The sequence below is a fragment of the Mytilus galloprovincialis genome, chromosome 1 (assembly GCF_965363235.1).
Source record: "Mytilus galloprovincialis chromosome 1, xbMytGall1.hap1.1, whole genome shotgun sequence".
NCBI lineage: Eukaryota > Metazoa > Mollusca > Bivalvia > Mytilida > Mytilidae > Mytilus > Mytilus galloprovincialis.
In genome coordinates this window covers 102370553-102388217 of record NC_134838.1, presented here as the reverse complement: position 1 = coordinate 102388217, position 17665 = coordinate 102370553, and the positions used below count along the sequence as shown (strand labels likewise).

The 17665-nt window shown below is 32.1% G+C and overlaps 2 protein-coding genes across 7 annotated transcripts in view; both read left to right on the top strand.

The window, feature by feature from the left end:
• The window catches only part of LOC143047802 (microtubule-associated serine/threonine-protein kinase 3-like), an 84791-nt gene extending 83002 nt beyond the window's left edge, over window positions 1-1789 (top strand). For all 4 annotated transcript variants that reach the window (XM_076221087.1, XM_076221069.1, XM_076221079.1 and 1 more), the window contains one exon: window positions 788-1789. In XM_076221087.1, the coding sequence (XP_076077202.1) occupies window positions 788-1780 (993 nt within the window). In that variant the 3' untranslated portion in view covers window positions 1781-1789. The remainder of the gene's footprint in view (window positions 1-787) is intronic.
• Window positions 1790-10497: 8708 nt separating this feature from the next.
• The window catches only part of LOC143047718 (alpha-N-acetylglucosaminidase-like), a 47217-nt gene continuing 40049 nt past the window's right edge, over window positions 10498-17665 (top strand). For 2 of the 3 annotated variants that reach the window (XR_012969650.1, XM_076220943.1), the window contains exons 1-2: window positions 10498-10905; window positions 12278-12328. Coding sequence is in view for 2 of the 3 variants with exons in the window: in XM_076220943.1 (XP_076077058.1) it covers window positions 12280-12328 (49 nt within the window). In the remaining variant the exon portion in view is untranslated. The remainder of the gene's footprint in view (window positions 10906-12277; window positions 12329-17665) is intronic. The other variant, XM_076220931.1, reaches the window with a different exon arrangement.

Below are 17665 nucleotides of genomic sequence, written 5' to 3'. Positions count from 1 at the left end.
TACATGTATTAAGAAATTTCAAAACAATTTGTTTATACTTGAAGATGCATTAAGTGTGACAATTTTATTTTATATTATATAACTGAAATCTCTCTTTGATCACACAGATTTTATTTAGCTTGAAATAAAATTGAGCCGTACCTTGTTAACATACAAACTTATTGTTAATTAGTAATTAGCCATTTGTAAATTATAGTGGGGTTATACAATACAGATGTTTTATTTCACTGCTAAAATTAGCCAAAATTTGCACCCCTAAAAATAACCTGATATATATAGAATAGTATATATTCCATCAATAATAAGTTATAGAAAACCCAACCAAGTTAGACAATAAATATGTGACATATGAACCCAATAATGGACTCCTAAATCCGCTCCCTAAGTACAAAAACAATTTACATGCTTACCCTAACTAAATTTTTCAAAGAGCGTTAAATTAGTCTTCTTTATTAAAATTATGACTATTCAAGCAAAGAAATATAAGCAACTAGGCATAGTTTCTTTGTAAAAAAATTAGATGGTCTAAATTCCCATATTTAACTGAAATGAGTAAAAAGTGCCACTATTTTTTTTTTAATTGTCTATAGTTGCATACCAAAAAAATGTTTGAACATTTTTATGAGACAGCACTCCAAGAAGAAATTTTCACCAAACATTACCTCTTAGAGGTCGCATAGTTAATAAAAAATTTAATGATACAGGTTTAGCAGCATAGTTAATGAAAATTTGAATGATACAGGTTTAGCAGCATAGTTTTAATTATGATACAAAATCTCTTTTTCAGTCTGTCGAGCAAGATGGTCCAGCATATGAAACCGGCCTTCGTCCAGGTGATCTGATAACACATGTAAATGATGAGCTGATTCATGGTCTACTGCACACTAATGTTGTAAAAATGATTCTAAAAAGTGGGAAGGAACTGCGAGTCAGAACAGTTCCACTTGAAAAATCAGGCATAGAAACAATGGTCAGAAAGAAACGTGCTCATCCAGGGAAAATGGCTCGTAGAGCAACTAAGAAGAAAAGTGCAAAGGAGAAAAATACTGAGAAAAAGAAAAGTAGATCTTTATTTCGAAGACTAAGTACAAAAAAGACTGATCACATTGTATTACCACCAGGACCACCACCAACAGGACGATCTCACAGCATATCAGCTTTTAGTAAATCTTGGTCTTGTGGTGACAGTGGCCACGGAATGGTTCGGTCATCCCGCTCTCTTCCTATACAAATGCCATGGTCACCAGACTCTTCTGCAGCAAATTCTTCCAACAGTAGCTCACCTAGTTCAAGTACTCCAAATTCTCCAGCAAGTAATTCATCTCACTTTGGTCGACCAAGTTCTCTGCATGGATTAGCCAAACACAAGAAACAAGGAAGTTTGAAATCACCACATAGGAGGAAATCAGTTCATAATATTCCTCTCTCACCTCTGGCCAGGACTCCCTCACCCTCACCATTGCCACCCTCACCCACCAGAAGTCCTAGTCCATTAGCTTTTACACAATCTTCTGCTGTTTATCATGCAGGTACCTCAAATATGCCACAACAAACTTTTCCATCACAACTTAATACTTCGGGAACCAATTCGTCTCCACCAACAAATCTGTCTCGCAAACATTCTTTTACTAGACCAAAAAGTTGTGAGCCAAGTTCACCATTGTTACGGAGAGGCTTATCACCTGACCGGTTACATCCTCAGTCTGCAGAAAAAACAATCATGCCGCAAAGAAAGGGGTCATTACAAGAAAGGAAATCCCCTCATTTCGAGTGTTTGTGAAACCAGTATGTAATAAAACAAGGCATTAACACATGAAACTGTTAACCAACTTCATCTTGAAGACTAATACGTATTATAACTTCCAAATATGTTCATGTGCAGCTTTGTATTCTTCAGTGATTTATAGAATTATTAGCTTGAATTATTGTGATTATCAATTCTAATATACATTGTCATCAGTAAATCAATGTATAAATGTTGTTGGATCATTTTATTTACACCGTATTGTAATTGTGATTTATATAGCATTATTACACCAATTAAAGACAATATAAGCATTAGTCTGTTCCTCTTCATCAAACTATTACTAGAACAGCTGTCATCCTATTTTCATGTTTAGTCAAAACTTGTTTTTAGATATAAAATCTATAATGTAAACAAATTCTATAAGATTCAGAATAGTCAAAGATGGAACTAATCATGTTAGTATCATATTATATCGAATCCATCTTTTTCATCCTATTTTTATTAGGATTTTTCATGGAGTAGTGCTGGGAACAGTATATCTAACGTTAATATATATGTTCCTGAGTAGTGATATGCAAATAAGTAATGAAAGTTATTTTCATTTTACAGAGGAACTGACTGATAATATTCATATTTTCATTTTAATAATTCTAATGTATTTTATTACTCTAAAACTTGTATGTACATGTATAGTAAAATGATTTTAGCTTCCAAAATGCACAATTCTTATAGTATGAAGGCTCAAATTTAGGATAAATGTTAGCAAATCTCTGTAGTCATTCCATAAATTGCAAATAAACAGAGCTATTATGGGCAAAGGAATCACTGTGGCCATTTTGATTGTAAATAGAAATTAGTCCCAATCTATCAATATAATTCTATAAATAGACATGGGATAATAATCAAACTTGACTGTGATGTATACTTAACTACTAGGTGCTTTCAATTTTCGGTGTATTAGAGACAAATGATGTCTTAATTAATTAAATTATGTTAAATGGCATTTTGTTTGTTATTATGAGATTATTCCCATATCTAATTTTCAAACCAAATCTTTAATATGTAGTATCAGTGCTGTGTTAATTGTGTAGTGCTCTATTAAAGTGTAAGTTGTGGCTGTGATTTTTTAAAATATTTATTCAATGTCTTGTCTAATCTTTTTGTGTATATCCAGTAATATTCATTTGACCATATAATATTCATTTGTAAAGCATTCATACAGAAGGTCTGACTGATGCTGCAGATCTAATGCTTTAAGTGAGAATTAAGGCCAATGGAAATTATTGAACGAATAGATTACAAAATAAACAAATGAATAAGCTCATCAAAAGATTGCAAAATATTACGGTATCTTAACCATATATTGTGGATTAAGGAAATGTTAGATGTCAGTATAATATTATATATTTTTTTTTTAACATTTTGATAAATTCGACAGTTCACATATTTGGTAATTTAATCTTATTTTTTTTTAATAAAATCAATGTAAGCAAGTGGTAATATAACTGTCCGTTTACATGTTTCTTATTGTTATATGGACAAAGTTATATACAAAAATGTTCAAGGCTTTTAGTATTTGGTTTTATTGTAAACTTTTTTTAAATACCTGTAAGTGCTACTTAATCAGTATGAAAATGATGCTATAAAGAAGGCTAGGAGTATTTTTTTTATTCTTATATTACACGTAAACATTTTAGGGGAGGGGTAAAAACTTTGCTTGAAATGACTTTATATTTGATGTTACTAAATGATTGGTGTATATATTGTTACTGTGTACAGAAGTTTGAAAATTAGATATGGCAGTTGTTGTAATCATGTGATATTGTTATGTCTGTATATTTTTGTATTGATCTGCTGCAGTCATTGTCTTTTGTATGCACATTTATGGAGTACAACAAACAAACAAAACTTCCTGGCAAGATAAGACTGAAATATCTGAAATATTAGTTCTTTGTGAGGTCATAGTTCATAAGTTCAGCAGACATCCAACAGAATGATGGGTCAAATTGTTTTTCACAATTTATTTAAACTTGCTAAATTAAAAAAATATAACTTTTTTTTTAATGTGGAAGTCAAATCTGTTTATTGTACTCCATATTTTCACTTTATTATAAAATGATCTCAAAATCATAAGCAGCTGTATATCACATTGTCATTATCTCATTACAGTCCATGACATCTTAATTCATTGTTTAATTCATTGTAGCATGTCTGATAGAATGTACTTATGATAGAGGTTTCCCGCTATTTATATATCCACTAAATCAGTGGTGGATCCAGGGGGGAAGTGGGGGGATTCTGGGGTTGGAACCCCCCTATTTTTTTGACGATCAATGCATTTGAATGGGGACATGTAGTTGGAACCCTCCCTTTGTCCTGGGTTAGGAACCCCCCCTTTTTAAAATGGCTGGATCCGCCCCTGACTAAATTGTTGGTACTATTGATAAAATAACTTTGTTATCCTTAATTTGATAGTTAGAAATTGTCATTGTCGAGCCTTCGACTTTAGTCGAAAAAGCGAGACATAGCGATCCTACATTCCGTCGGCGTCGGCGTCGTCGTCGTCGGCGGCGTCCACAAATATTCACTCTGTGGTTAAAGTTTTTGAAATTTTAATAACTTTCTTAAACTATCCTTGAATTGTACGAAACTTGGACAGAAGCTTGTTTATGTTCATAAGATAGTATCCAGAAGTAAATTTTGTAAAAATAAAATTCCATTTTTTCCGTATTTTACTTATAAATGGACTTAGTTTTTTCTGCCAGGAAACATTACATTCACTCTGTGGTTAAAGTTTTTAAAATTTTAATAACTTTCTTAAACTATCCTGGAAATGTACAAAACTTGGCCAGAAGCTTGTTTATGATCAGGAGATAGTATCCAGAAGTAAATTTTGTAAAAATAAAATTCCATTTTTTCCGTATTTTACTTATAAATGGACTTAGTTTTTTCTGCCAGGAAACATTACATTCACTCTGTGGTTAAAGTTTTTAAAATTTTAATAACTTTCTTAAACTATCCTGGAATTGTAAGAAACTTGGCCAGAAGCTTGTTTATGATCAGGAGATAGTATCCAGAAGTAAATTTTGTAAAAATAAAATTCCATTTTTCACGTATTTTACTTATAAATGGACTTAGTTTTTCTTCCAGTTAACATTACATACAGTCTGCAGTTAAAGTATTTAAAACATTTTTAAGATTCTTAAACTAGCCTGGATTTTTACCAAACTTGGACAGAAGCTTCTCACAATCAAAAGATAGTATCGAGAGGAATAATTTTATTGATTTTTTTCATCATTTTTGATGAGTGTTTGATTAACAGCAAAAGTAGGCGAGACACTGGGTTCCGCGGAACCCTTACAAATTTTTTTTAATTATTAACACACATTGTATTCTAAATTTCCCAAAGCTTTTCAGGTTAAATATATATTTAATATAGACAAAAAAGAATGTTGGTTCTTATTCATATTTTTTTTCAAGACATTTTTGTCGAGCCTTCGACTTTAGTCGAAAAAGCGAGACTAAGCGATCCTACATTCCGTCGTCGTCGGCGTCGTCGGCGGCGTCAACAAATATTCACTCTGTGGTTAAAGTTTTTGAAATTTTAATAACTTTCTTAAACTATACTGGATTTCTACCAAACTTTGACAGAAGCTTGTTTATGATCATAAGATAGTATCCAGAAGTAAATTTTGTAAAAATAAAATTCCATTTTTTCCGTATTTTACTATAAATGGACTTAGTTTTTTCTGCGGGGAAACAAAACATTCACTCTGTGGTTAAAGTTTTTAGAATTTTAATAACTTTCTCAAACTATCCTGGGTTTGTACCAAACTTGGACAGAAGCTTGTTTATGATCATAAGATAATATCCAGAAGTAAATTTTGTAAAAATAAAATTCCATTTTTTCCGTATTTTACTTATAAATGGACTTAGTTTTTTCTGCGGGGAAACATTACATTCACTCTGTGGTTAAAGTTTTTAGAATTTTAATAACTTTCTTTAACTATCCTGGGTTTGTACCAAACTTGGACAGAAGCTTGTTTATGATCATAAGATAGTATCCAGAAGTAAATTTTGTAAAAATAAAATTCAATTTTTTCCGTATTTTACTTATAAATGGACTTAGTTTTTTCTGCAGGGAACCATTACATTCACTCTGTGGTTAAAGTTTTTAAAATTTAAATAACTTTCTTAAACTATCCTGGGTTTGTACCAAACTTGGAAATAACCTTATTTATGATCATAAGATTGTATCCAGAAGTAAAGTTTGTAAAAAGATTACTCTGTTTTTTTCTGTAATTTACTTTCAAATGGACTTAGATTTTCTTACAATCATAAAATAGTAACAAGAGGAATATTTTTATTGATTTTTTTCCTCATTGTTGTTGAGCCTGCGATTTACAGCAAAAATAGGCGAGACACTGGGTTCCGCGGAACCCTTACAAATTTTTGATTTACAGTTTAATTTCTCCAATAGAAAAAATGTTTCAGGGAAATTGAATTTAAAGAAAAATTTAAAAGCTTAGAAGGAATTGCAGGAATATTTGTGCATTTGTAAATGAAAGAGTATGCAACTATTCTTATATCTGAACTCCAATTTTCCATTTTGTATTTTGTTATCTTACGAAAACACAATTTAAAATATAGATGCAGAAATTGATTAATTCAAAAAATTTAAATGACTTCGAATAATAATTGGATGTAATTAAAATTTTGAAGACTAATAAAAGGTTGTACTGTAAATTTATTTATTTTGATATGTTATGTTTCAAGAAAACAACAATTGTAAACTGGTATTTTTTCTCCTTGATGTGTGAAAGTATTTGATAAGTCTTATGCTCTAGTATCTATTTCAAAATTCTATAATTTAGTATAAATAATTCCAGTCGCATATTTAGTGCTTTTCCATAGAAAAATCTGCTGTCACTTGTTTTTAAACAAGAATATTGTTGGAAATTGCATGATATGAAATTGAGAATGGAAATGGGGAATAAACTACATTTGGAGAAAAAGTCCATCATTTGTTTATACTTTAAGACTGCCGCCTTAGGCCACCTTTAAGAATACAAAATAAAATTTAAAAACCATAAAGCGTTATTCAATTCCAAAATATCAAACAAAGGTTTCCAAAAGTATCACAAGCCTCTCTTCATAAGATAATAAGATTGAAATTAGATAATGCTGTACATCATACTTTTATATTTTCTTATATTTTTCTCTTTTTCATATTTGCATACATTGTATATAAATTTTTAACTTATTTCTATTCAGCAATTGTGTATATTTTCTCATTTTTCCCCCAGTTCTTGTTGAACTATAACATAGCAGCGGTAAAATCAAGTTTTCTTCACATATTAAAACCATAATTTAATTACAGAATTACATGCATAAGGGACCAAATCCTTTTGTGTCACAAGAAAAAGGGCAATAAATACTGTAATACAGTTAAATCAGCAGGTTTTTATATCTCTGGATTTTTTTTAGTTTGTGATAAATAATGAGTCTTGGTTTGAGTGACAAATATAAAACATTTCAAGTATACATCATATTTGTTTTACATGATTTTCCTTGTAACAATTTAATACTTTAATTTTGGCAGTTACAAAACTAAAGAACAGAATTATCCCGTTATTCAATAATAACAAAGTTATCTTCTCTTTGATCCTTCCCTAACTAAGTAATTAACAGTGATAGTGAGGACAAGTTTGTATTTTTCTATATTTTTTTATAATTAAGTTTTCACAGAATGGTGTTTATATGGTAGTAAATCATTTATTTTTTCACTTATTTATAGGAGAATATTTTTGTAATATTTCATTTAATCATTATACAATGTGATAGTTCATTGCTGTGTTACAACTAGTCACTGCCTGTATATAAATGTAGTAGCTATTCTTCATTCGTGCATATTATAGATGTTTCAGCTAAAACTGAAGTAAAAAGACAGAAAACTTGTGTAGTGTTTTATTTTTTTAATAATGAACAGTTCAACAAACAGGTCATGCAAAAACAATATAGCGCGCTAATGTTTACAATTCTTGCCAGATTTTATGAAATATGTATTATAGGTTTTATTATATCAGGAATGTCTTTGACGAGTTGAAAAATCAGTTCAGATCAATTATTTATAAAGAGTTATGTCCATTAGATATATTGGTTATAAGGAAAGATGAATACACCTTACGCTAATCCCGGCTGACCCGGCCGCTTGAACTTTTGACGCATACAACAATCACTTTTCCATTGTGGCGTCAGATATTTTGTATTGTGACGTCATAATTTTACGGGAACCTGTGTGATATCCAGTAATGGCGGACAAATAGCGATAAGGTGTATTGTTAGCACTCTCACACCTGCCAGAATTTTATGAAACCGATATCATAGGTTTATATCAGCTAATCGACATTTTTGAAAATCATGGCTGATCAAATTTATATTTATAGAGTTATGCCCCTTGGAAAAATTAGTTACAACAGAAATTGCATTGCATTTGCTTGGAAGCTTACATTTCTTACACTGAAGCCTTCATATCTCTAAGATTTTTAAAAAAGTATTTTAAAGAACAAAAAAACATTGTTTTAAATTATTTAGTTACTGCCCTTGTATCTTGGATAGATAAAACATGTGCAAAGCGGGGGACATTGAAACTCTGTTATTCGTTGGATATCAATTTTTGTGGTTATTGGTGAATCAACAATTTACAAATAACATATATGCTGGTATGCAGACTTTGTCCAAACCACAAAATCCATAGCACACAAAAATGTTACTTTTTCAAAATCCACGAATATTGACACACACGAAAACAAAATGAATCCACAGTAGGTGAAAGAGAAACTAACATACATCTTATTACAAACAAAACAATTTGATGTTTCCTGGATAAATTTTACTCAGCAATATTTGAGTTCATTACAGAATTATACAGATGTGAGTCACTTGATTATGGAAATCAGGTTCAAGTGGCTGATCAAAGTATCACAAATACTTTTAATTTCTACTTAAAGAATGTGAATGGTTTCCCTTATTGCCAAGCACTGATTAATAAACGTTTGGACAAGGTCAAATTACCACTGTCATAAAGAATATTTTTATTTTCAAGGATTTTACAGATACTTTATCAATTACTTATTGTAACAGAAAAAGTAAACCATCATCATAACTTTACTGAAATCTAAACCATGGAAATGAGATTATGTTAAGCATGTACACATATAAAACATGTAGACCAAATACTATAACTTTTACCTATAAAAGTAACTTAGAATGAGTTAAAATCACAAAATAAAGCAATCCTCTAATATCAGTACACAATTAAAATAAGATGCAGGTAAAATAGACATGAAGACCATACATTTATTTTACAGACCGAGTATTACAAACATCAATTTATGTATCTGAAAAAAACTTGCCTATCCGATTTCTTGAAAAATCCATGAGCCATGTCTAAAATAGGTGTCAAACTGACATGCACACTTTTCAACAATTTTACTTATAATAGCTCTTAATCCAATAAAGACAAGTGCTTATTGATGTTTAAATCTGGGGACAAGGTCCTGTGACCCTCGTTAGACAAGCATTTATACCTAACAAGAGTTCTCTAGACAAGATGAAGTGGAGTAATGCCTTCGTCAAGCTTTATTACACCATTACTTCTCCATTCTTTTAGTACAAACATGTACTTATAAATAGTAATTAACTGCAAAACTGACCTTATAAAAAAACTTCAATGTCCGGCATTATAACCCTGTTCCAAAGGAGAGGGTATTGTGGTAAAACTTTTTTTACCTCTGTTTCCATCCAAGCTTCTTCTAGTGAGGCATACTGTGACATATTCAGATGTGCACAATAAATTGTTTACAAAAAGTTGATATTCAGTGTCCTTTTGTGTCCAAATTTATAAATGGAAAAAAGTCCACAGTAATTCTTGAACTATTAAAAAACATTTATATACTGGAATTTAAGCTACATGTACTATATTTTCTACACAATAAATTAAATACTAGTACTGGAATTATGCAAATAAAAAGATGAAAATATATTTTTACATGTATAAAAATAAGAAGATGTGGTATGATTGCCAATGAGACAACACGATATAAGAGACCAAATGACACAGAAACCAATAACTGTAGATCACTGTTCAGCATTTAACAATGAGCAAAACCTTTTAGCCCCTCTATTAATATGCAAAAAAAAAGACATGACACTATAATGACTATTTCTATAGAAAAAAACTGCACACAATAAATGCCGCAGTAATTGTAACCCTTAGAAATATATACTAGTCAACAAAAGAAACCATACACGTTAGATTATCGTTTTTTGAATTTCACTTTACACATACTGTCTATGGTAAATCAATTGATAATGTATACATTTTAACGATTTCTTGTGGGGCCGAACTTTGATTTACAAATAAACGACAAAAATGTATGATTTTTAAAAAAAAAATGATGGCAAACATTGTCTTTACCTTTATAGGTAGGCATCATTAGTTGGAACTTCTGTTTTTAAAATTGTTGTTTATTGTAAAAAAAAATTAAATTTCGCCAAATGAGGTCATGAAAGCAAAATCTTTTTTTTTTAAAAGGACTTATATTTCTAGGGTCATAAAGTATTACTACCTTCAATATTGGTCCTATAAACGGAAAACTTCATCTTTAATTTGAAAAAAAGTTGTGTATCGTTTTTTTTGTTGACTAGTATATGTCAAGAAACCAAGTCGATAGTAATTTAAAATTTAGTCAACTCAAAAGATATCAGAAATAAAGGAACACATGCATTCAGTCAATGCTGCAGATACAAATGTATGAGCATTCCTGTTGTACTAGTACTGTAAACAAAATATTGTTATTTGCCAGTTAGAAAACAACTATATAGCAGAATTTTCATCTTGTCTGAGGAGGATATTACAAGGCAGATCCATAATTACAGTGCATAATAATTGTGGTGTCACCAATGAAGTGCACCTAATGAAGGAGAAAATTACAATAGAAGTATATAAGTTAATCATTATCATTATGTTTCTCTCCCTTATCTCAATACGTTGCTATCAAAAATATGAAAACGATCAACGGTCAACGACATATGACAAGCATTTTATTCAGTATTGTCTAAATAAACAAAAGGTGGATACAAGTTTATATAACAAGGTAAAGCAATCCATTTAAATGACAAGTAAATAATACTCTGATTGCAGTTGGAAAATTTTGTAAAACCTTTAAATGCATTGGGTGTTTCAAATAGATAAAACTGTGTTTGGATTGGATGGGCATTTTTTTTTCCTTATCACTGACACTGAAGAAGATGGAAAATAAAACACATATAATACTGTCCACTTTAGCAAGGAATCACCTATCATGGGCAGATCTAGCCATTTTAAAAAGGGGGGTTCCTAACCCAGGACAAAAAGGGGGGTTTCCAACTACATGTCCCTTTTCAAATGCATTGATCGTGCAAAAAAAAGGGGGGTTCCAACCACTGGAACCCCAACCCCCTGGATCCACGCCTGCCTATTGTTTATGTGTAGATATCTATTGTCCCTATCATTCAATAAAATGCATCTTTTACCATGTTTACTGAGAGGGGCATCTAAAGAAAATTTAAAGGACTTATTTTTGCACATCTCCTGCAGAAACAAAAAAAAAATATGCCCATGAAAATTCCTCACAATACAACTTATCGCTATTTGTCTGTCATAACTGGATATCACACAGGTTCCTGTAAAATTTTGATGTCATAAACCAAAATATCTGGCGCCACAATGGAAAAGTGATTGTTGTATGCGTCAAAATTTCAAGCTGCTGGGTCAGCTGGGATGAGCGATAAGGTGTATTTTATCTCTCTGAAACACAAAATGCATTTAGATTTTAAATAATATACATGAGGCTAGTGAATTCTTGGTATTCAAAGTATTCCAACTCAGTGTTTGAGAATTGTCTGTATCAAGTGTAATTTCAAGGTTTGTTTAAAGAGTGATATTCATGATATTAATTTGTGGTTTTGTTATGATGAACCTTAACCCTATTGCAACCGGAGGGACATATATGTCCACACCGACTGTGCCAGAGGGACACACATGTTTGTCCATGTTTTCATATACTAAAATTTGAAAAAAAGATCTAACAATTTGTGGTCACAGCAGAGTCTTTAACATTGAGCAAAATCCATATATTATAGTAATAAATAAAGGTCAATAAAATATGGAGAGAAAAAAGAAGCTATCAGTCTGATTAAAGATAACATATTATTTCATAAAACTGAAAATCATAATGAACTGGCAACAAACAACAACCCCTGAAAAAAAGACTCCTTGCTTTTGACACACGCTTAACGAATGGGGTAGGCCTGACATATTCTTGATTCATCAAGTCTCCTCAAAGTTAGACAAAAATGTAACAGTATGACATAAGTACACAGTTATCAAAGTAAAAGATACACAAACAGTACCAAATTAAGAGTACCCCTAGTTACTGAAAACTTGTCTAAAAATTATCTGCACCAATGATTTTTGTCTTTTAACAGAAATGATGTTGATTGTACTGACTCTACTTGTTTGTGTTGGTGAGGCAAAAGGTATGTGAAATTCTACTAATTTTGTAAAGATTTCAATAGGTATAGGAAGATGTGGTATGAGTGCCAATGAGACAACTCTCCATCCAAATAACAATTTATAAAAGTAAACCATTATAGGTGTTACGGCCAGAAATCGCCTTTAAATTGTAGCCAACAAAAGACACAAATCAATAATAAAATTTAACAATATTTAATATACAAAAGTTTACAAAAGGTATTACAAAAATATTACTGTTAACTTAACTGTCAAAATATGAGTCCAATCAGTTATCTTTATCTGTATCCGGAAATCTTTCGGAATCCAATTTGAATATTACGTTCACTACTAATGTCACAATCCAGTATGATGTTGTTTGTAGAATAAAAGTGTCAATCCAAATGCTGTGAATACTAATGTCTATCAATGTCTATGTCCAAGTTTAATTATGAGAGTTTAACTTTAGTGTCTGTATATATAGTGTTGTCATGGAAAATTCTAGAACACTCTATAATGGAACATTGTGGAAAATCCTGGAAAGTTACAACGGAAGTTTCTGGAATAACGTAGAAGTTTAAATTACGCATCTTTTATAAGGATCATTCTAGAAAGTTCCAATCATTCTGTGATTGTTCCAGTGATTCCTAAACTGCACAGTTATAAGATTATTTGGTAAACAACTATCAGGCCATACAACACAAATTAGGCCAACATAAATAAACATAATAATTACAATATCATAACACCTCCCCCCTTAAAAGAAGTTTTAGTGTAACAAAAACTTATCATGAATAATATGAACAAAAATACATAATATATACAAAGTGATTTAATAAGCTCTAGATAAAGCATCAGCTATTACATTATCTTTACCCTTAATATGTTTTACAATTACATCATATTCCTGTAACAATAAACTCCACCTAGTCAACCTCTGATTCTTGTTTCTCATTTTATGCATGAAGGTGAGAGGATTATGATCAGTATAAACAAGAATAGGATAAACAGTGGGATTCAAATATACATCAAAATGTTGAAGTGCTGACAACATTGCAAAACACTCTTTTTCAATAGTTGAATAATTTTTCTGATGTTTATCTAATTTCTTAGAAAAATATGATATAGGTTTTTCAACATTATCATCTGTCTCTTGATATAAAACAGCTCCAATTCCTACATCACTTGCATCAACGGCAAGTTTAAATTGTTTTTCAAAGTCTGGAGTAATCAGAACTGGACTATTAATTAAAAGTGATTTGCTATTTTCAAAAGCTTTTTGACAATTTTCACTCCAGATAAATTTAGAATCTTTTCGTAAAAGATGAGTCAATGGTTGAACAACAGTAGCAAAATTTGAACAGAATTTCCTGTAAAATGCTATCATGCCTAAATATCTCATAAGTTGTTTTCTATTTGTAGGAGGTGGAAATTTGGAAATAGCTTCCACTTTAGCCATAATAGGTTTTACTTGACCTTGGCCAACTGTATGCCCTAAATAATCAACAGTGGCCTGACAAAATTCACTTTTACCAAGATTAACAGTCAAATTTGAATGTGACAATCTATCAAAAGTATCATACAAATGTGTTAAATGCTGTTCCCAGCTATCACTACATACAATAAGATCATCAATATAAGCATAACAACAGTCTAAATCTTTTATAACATTATTGATCATTCTTTGAAATGTAGCTGGAGCACTTTTCATGCCAAATGGCATTACAGTATATTGAAATAAGCCATTTGGTGTAACAAAAGCTGATATTTCACGAGCTCTCTGTGTCAATGGAACTTGCCAATAACCTTTCAATAAATCAAATTTGCTCACAAATTTTGCTTGACCAATATTGTCAATACAATCGTCTATCCTTGGAATCGGATAGGAATCAGATTTTGAGACTGAATTTACTTTTCTGAAATCAGTCACGAAACGAAAAGTTTTATCTGGTTTTGGCACAAGGAGACAAGGAGAGCTCCATTCACTGTTACTCGGCTCAATAATATCATTGTCAAGCATATATTTAATTTCTTTTCTCATAACTTCAAGTTTGAGTGGATTGAGCCTGTAAGGATGTTGCTTAATTGGAGAAGCATCTCCTACATCAACATCATGACAAACAGCAGTGGTTTTGTTTGGCACATCTGGAAAAAGATTTTTAAAAGAAAATACCAAAGTTTTTATTTCTTCTCTATGATCAAAAGACAGATGTGCAAGTTTTGAGTCTAAATTTGACAAAATTTCTGAATTTTTCAATCTAACTGTCTCTTCCAAAGTTTTAGAACTAAAAGGTGGTTCAATTACATCTGGTTTGTCATGATTGTTCTCAAATTTAACCATGCCTAAAGTGGCAACTGGTTTACTATCACATAGAACATTAGTACGCTCAAAATATGGTTTTAACATATTAATATGACACACTCTATTTTGTTTGCGCCGACCTGGAGTTTTTACAATATAATTCAAATCATTAATTTTACTCTCTATTGTATAAGGACCACAATATTTAGCCTGTAAAGGATGTCCAGGGACTGGCAAAAATACAAGTACCTTATCACCAGGCTCAAAAACTCTATCCCTGGCATCTTTATCATACCAAATTTTCATCTTGTTCTGTACATTTTTTAAGTTTTTCTGAGCAATTTGACAAGCAGTATACAATTTTTCTTTAAATCTAGATACATAGTCTAAAAGATTCAAGTCATTATGTTCAGTAAGCCACTTTTCCTTAATCAATTTTAACGGTCCCCTTACAGTATGGCCAAATACCAACTCAAAGGGACTAAATCCAAGGGATTCTTGAACAGCCTCTCGGACTGCAAAAAGTAGAAAGTGAACTCCATCATCCCAGTCTCTGTCAAATTGAAGACAAACAGTTCTAATCATGTTCTTCAATGTTTGATGAAAACGTTCTAAGGCACCTTGAGATTCTGGATGGTACGCACTTGATCTATACTGAGCAATCCCTAACTGGTATACGACTTGCTGGAATAAACCTGACATGAAATTTGATCCCTGGTCGGACTGTATAGTCTTAGGAAGTCCTACTAATGTGAAAAATTTGATCAAAGCTTTGACGATAGTAGGTGTCTTGATATTTCTGAGCGGAATAGCTTCAGGAAAGCGAGTGGATGTACACATGATCGTCAATAAATACGCATTTCCAGTCTTGGTCTTTGGTAAAGGTCCAACGCAGTCAATCAGAACTCTGCTGAAAGGTTCGTCAAAGGCTGGAATAGGCAGAAGAGGTGCTGGTGGTATTTTCTGGTTAGGCTTACCAACAACCTGGCATATATGGCATGATTGGCAGTATTCTTCAACATCGTTTCTAAGTCTGGGCCAGTAGAAATGTTGCAATATTTTTAGGCAAGTCTTCCTTATACCTAAGTGTCCAGCCAAGGGGGTGTCATGGGCAAGACCAATAATTTCTTGCCTATAAACTTTAGGCACCACCACTTGGTACACCACTCTCCATTCCTCCTCTGGGGTAGCATCAGGAGGCCTCCACTTCCTCATTAAAATGCCGTCCTGATGGTAATAGCATTCGGCCACTTTGTCTGCTTCCTCCTGTGGTTGAGCTCTCTGGCTGAGCTGAAGAACCTCAGGGTCTTTATGTTGTTCTTCAAATAAATTCTTTCGGTCTAATGAATGGCTGGTAACGTCTGGCCATGGCATAATAACATTCTTGTTAACACTAGGTGGTTTTGTAATGGCCTTTTCTGAGCTACCAGGACCTTCAATGTCAGCTATAAAAGTGTCAGAAAGGTCCATGTAATCAAACTTGTCTTCTTGCAAAATCTCATTTTGTTGTTTTCTAGCCATCGCCCTAGTAACAACACAAGCTGGATACAATTCAGCATCATCTTCAGGTGATTTAAAATCCACCACCGGTTCACTGGTAACAATTGGTTCAGCAACCACTTTGTTCCTAGCTAGATCATTTCCTAGCAATAATGTAACACCCTCAACAGGGAGATTAGGACGAACACCCACAACAACTGGTCCAGTTATCAAATCTGACTTCAGATAAATTCGATGGAGAGGAACATCTATACAACCTAACTCTACACCTTGTAACAAAACGGAGGCACCAACAGAAGTCTTCTCGGACAAAGGCAACACACCTTCTAACAAAATGACTGAGAAGCTCCCGTGTCCCGTAAAATCTTAATAGGCTGAAGAGTGGTATCATCAACAATAGAAACAAACCCATCAGACATAAAGGGTTTGTATTCCTCCATGTAATCACAAAAACTGGACTCAAAAGCCTGACGCGCATGGCATTCCAATGTACTGGTAATATAAGGTGTCGTACAAGCACTGGTCTTCGGCTTATTATCTCGTTCATTCTTCTTCTGGAGTCTAAAACAATCAGCCATCAGGTGACCAATCTTCTTACAATAAGCACAAGTCAGTGACTTCTTCTCAAAAGTATCAAATTTTGGACTAGACATATTATAACTGGACTGACTCTTATTCTGTGGAACAGGCTTACTATCAGTATGCTCAGTGCTTTGATTTTTGTAATTTCCACTGGAAGTATTAACATTTTGACCCTTGAAACTTCTTTTATGTGAAAGAGTATAATTATCTGAAATTACAGCTGCATCATGTATTGTCCCAACAGTTTTGTCGTCTAAATGTGTTTTTAAGTCTAAATGAACACATTGTTTGAACTCTTCTAATAACATCAATTGTCTTAGGTTATCAAAATTGTTATCTGTTTTCTTTGAAGTAAGCCATTTATCAAATAGATCTTCTTTTTCCCGAGCAAATTCCACATAGGTTTGTGAATCAAACTTTTTATAAGATCTAAATTTCTGTCTATATGCTTCTGGTACTAGCTCATAAGCTTTCAAAACTTCCTGTTTCACCGTGTCATAATCGGAACTTTTTTCTGATGGAAGTGCAGAGTATATTTCAGCGGCTTTACCCTCGAAAACACTTTGTAGCATTGTAGTCCAATACGGCTTTGGCCAATTCAAATTACGAGCAATTTTCTCAAACTGTGGAAAATATTTATCAACTGTTTTTTCACAAAATCTGGGAACCAAACGTATATTTTTTGCTGCATCAAAATAATCTGATTTTGATAGGACTTTAGAGTTGCTTTCTTCTTTAATTATTTCAATTTTCAGTTTTTCCATCTCTAGCCTTTCTCTCATTTCAAGTTCTTTTATTTTCTCCCTCTCCTTCATTTCCAGTTCTTTTAATTTAAATTCATCTTCTTTTTCTTTCTTTTCCATTTCTAACCTTTCCTTCATTTCCAGTTCTGCTTGTTTTAATTTAAATTCATGTTCTAATTCAAGCTGTTTTAATTTAAAGGCATCTACATTTTCGACCTTAAGTTCAAGAGCCTCTT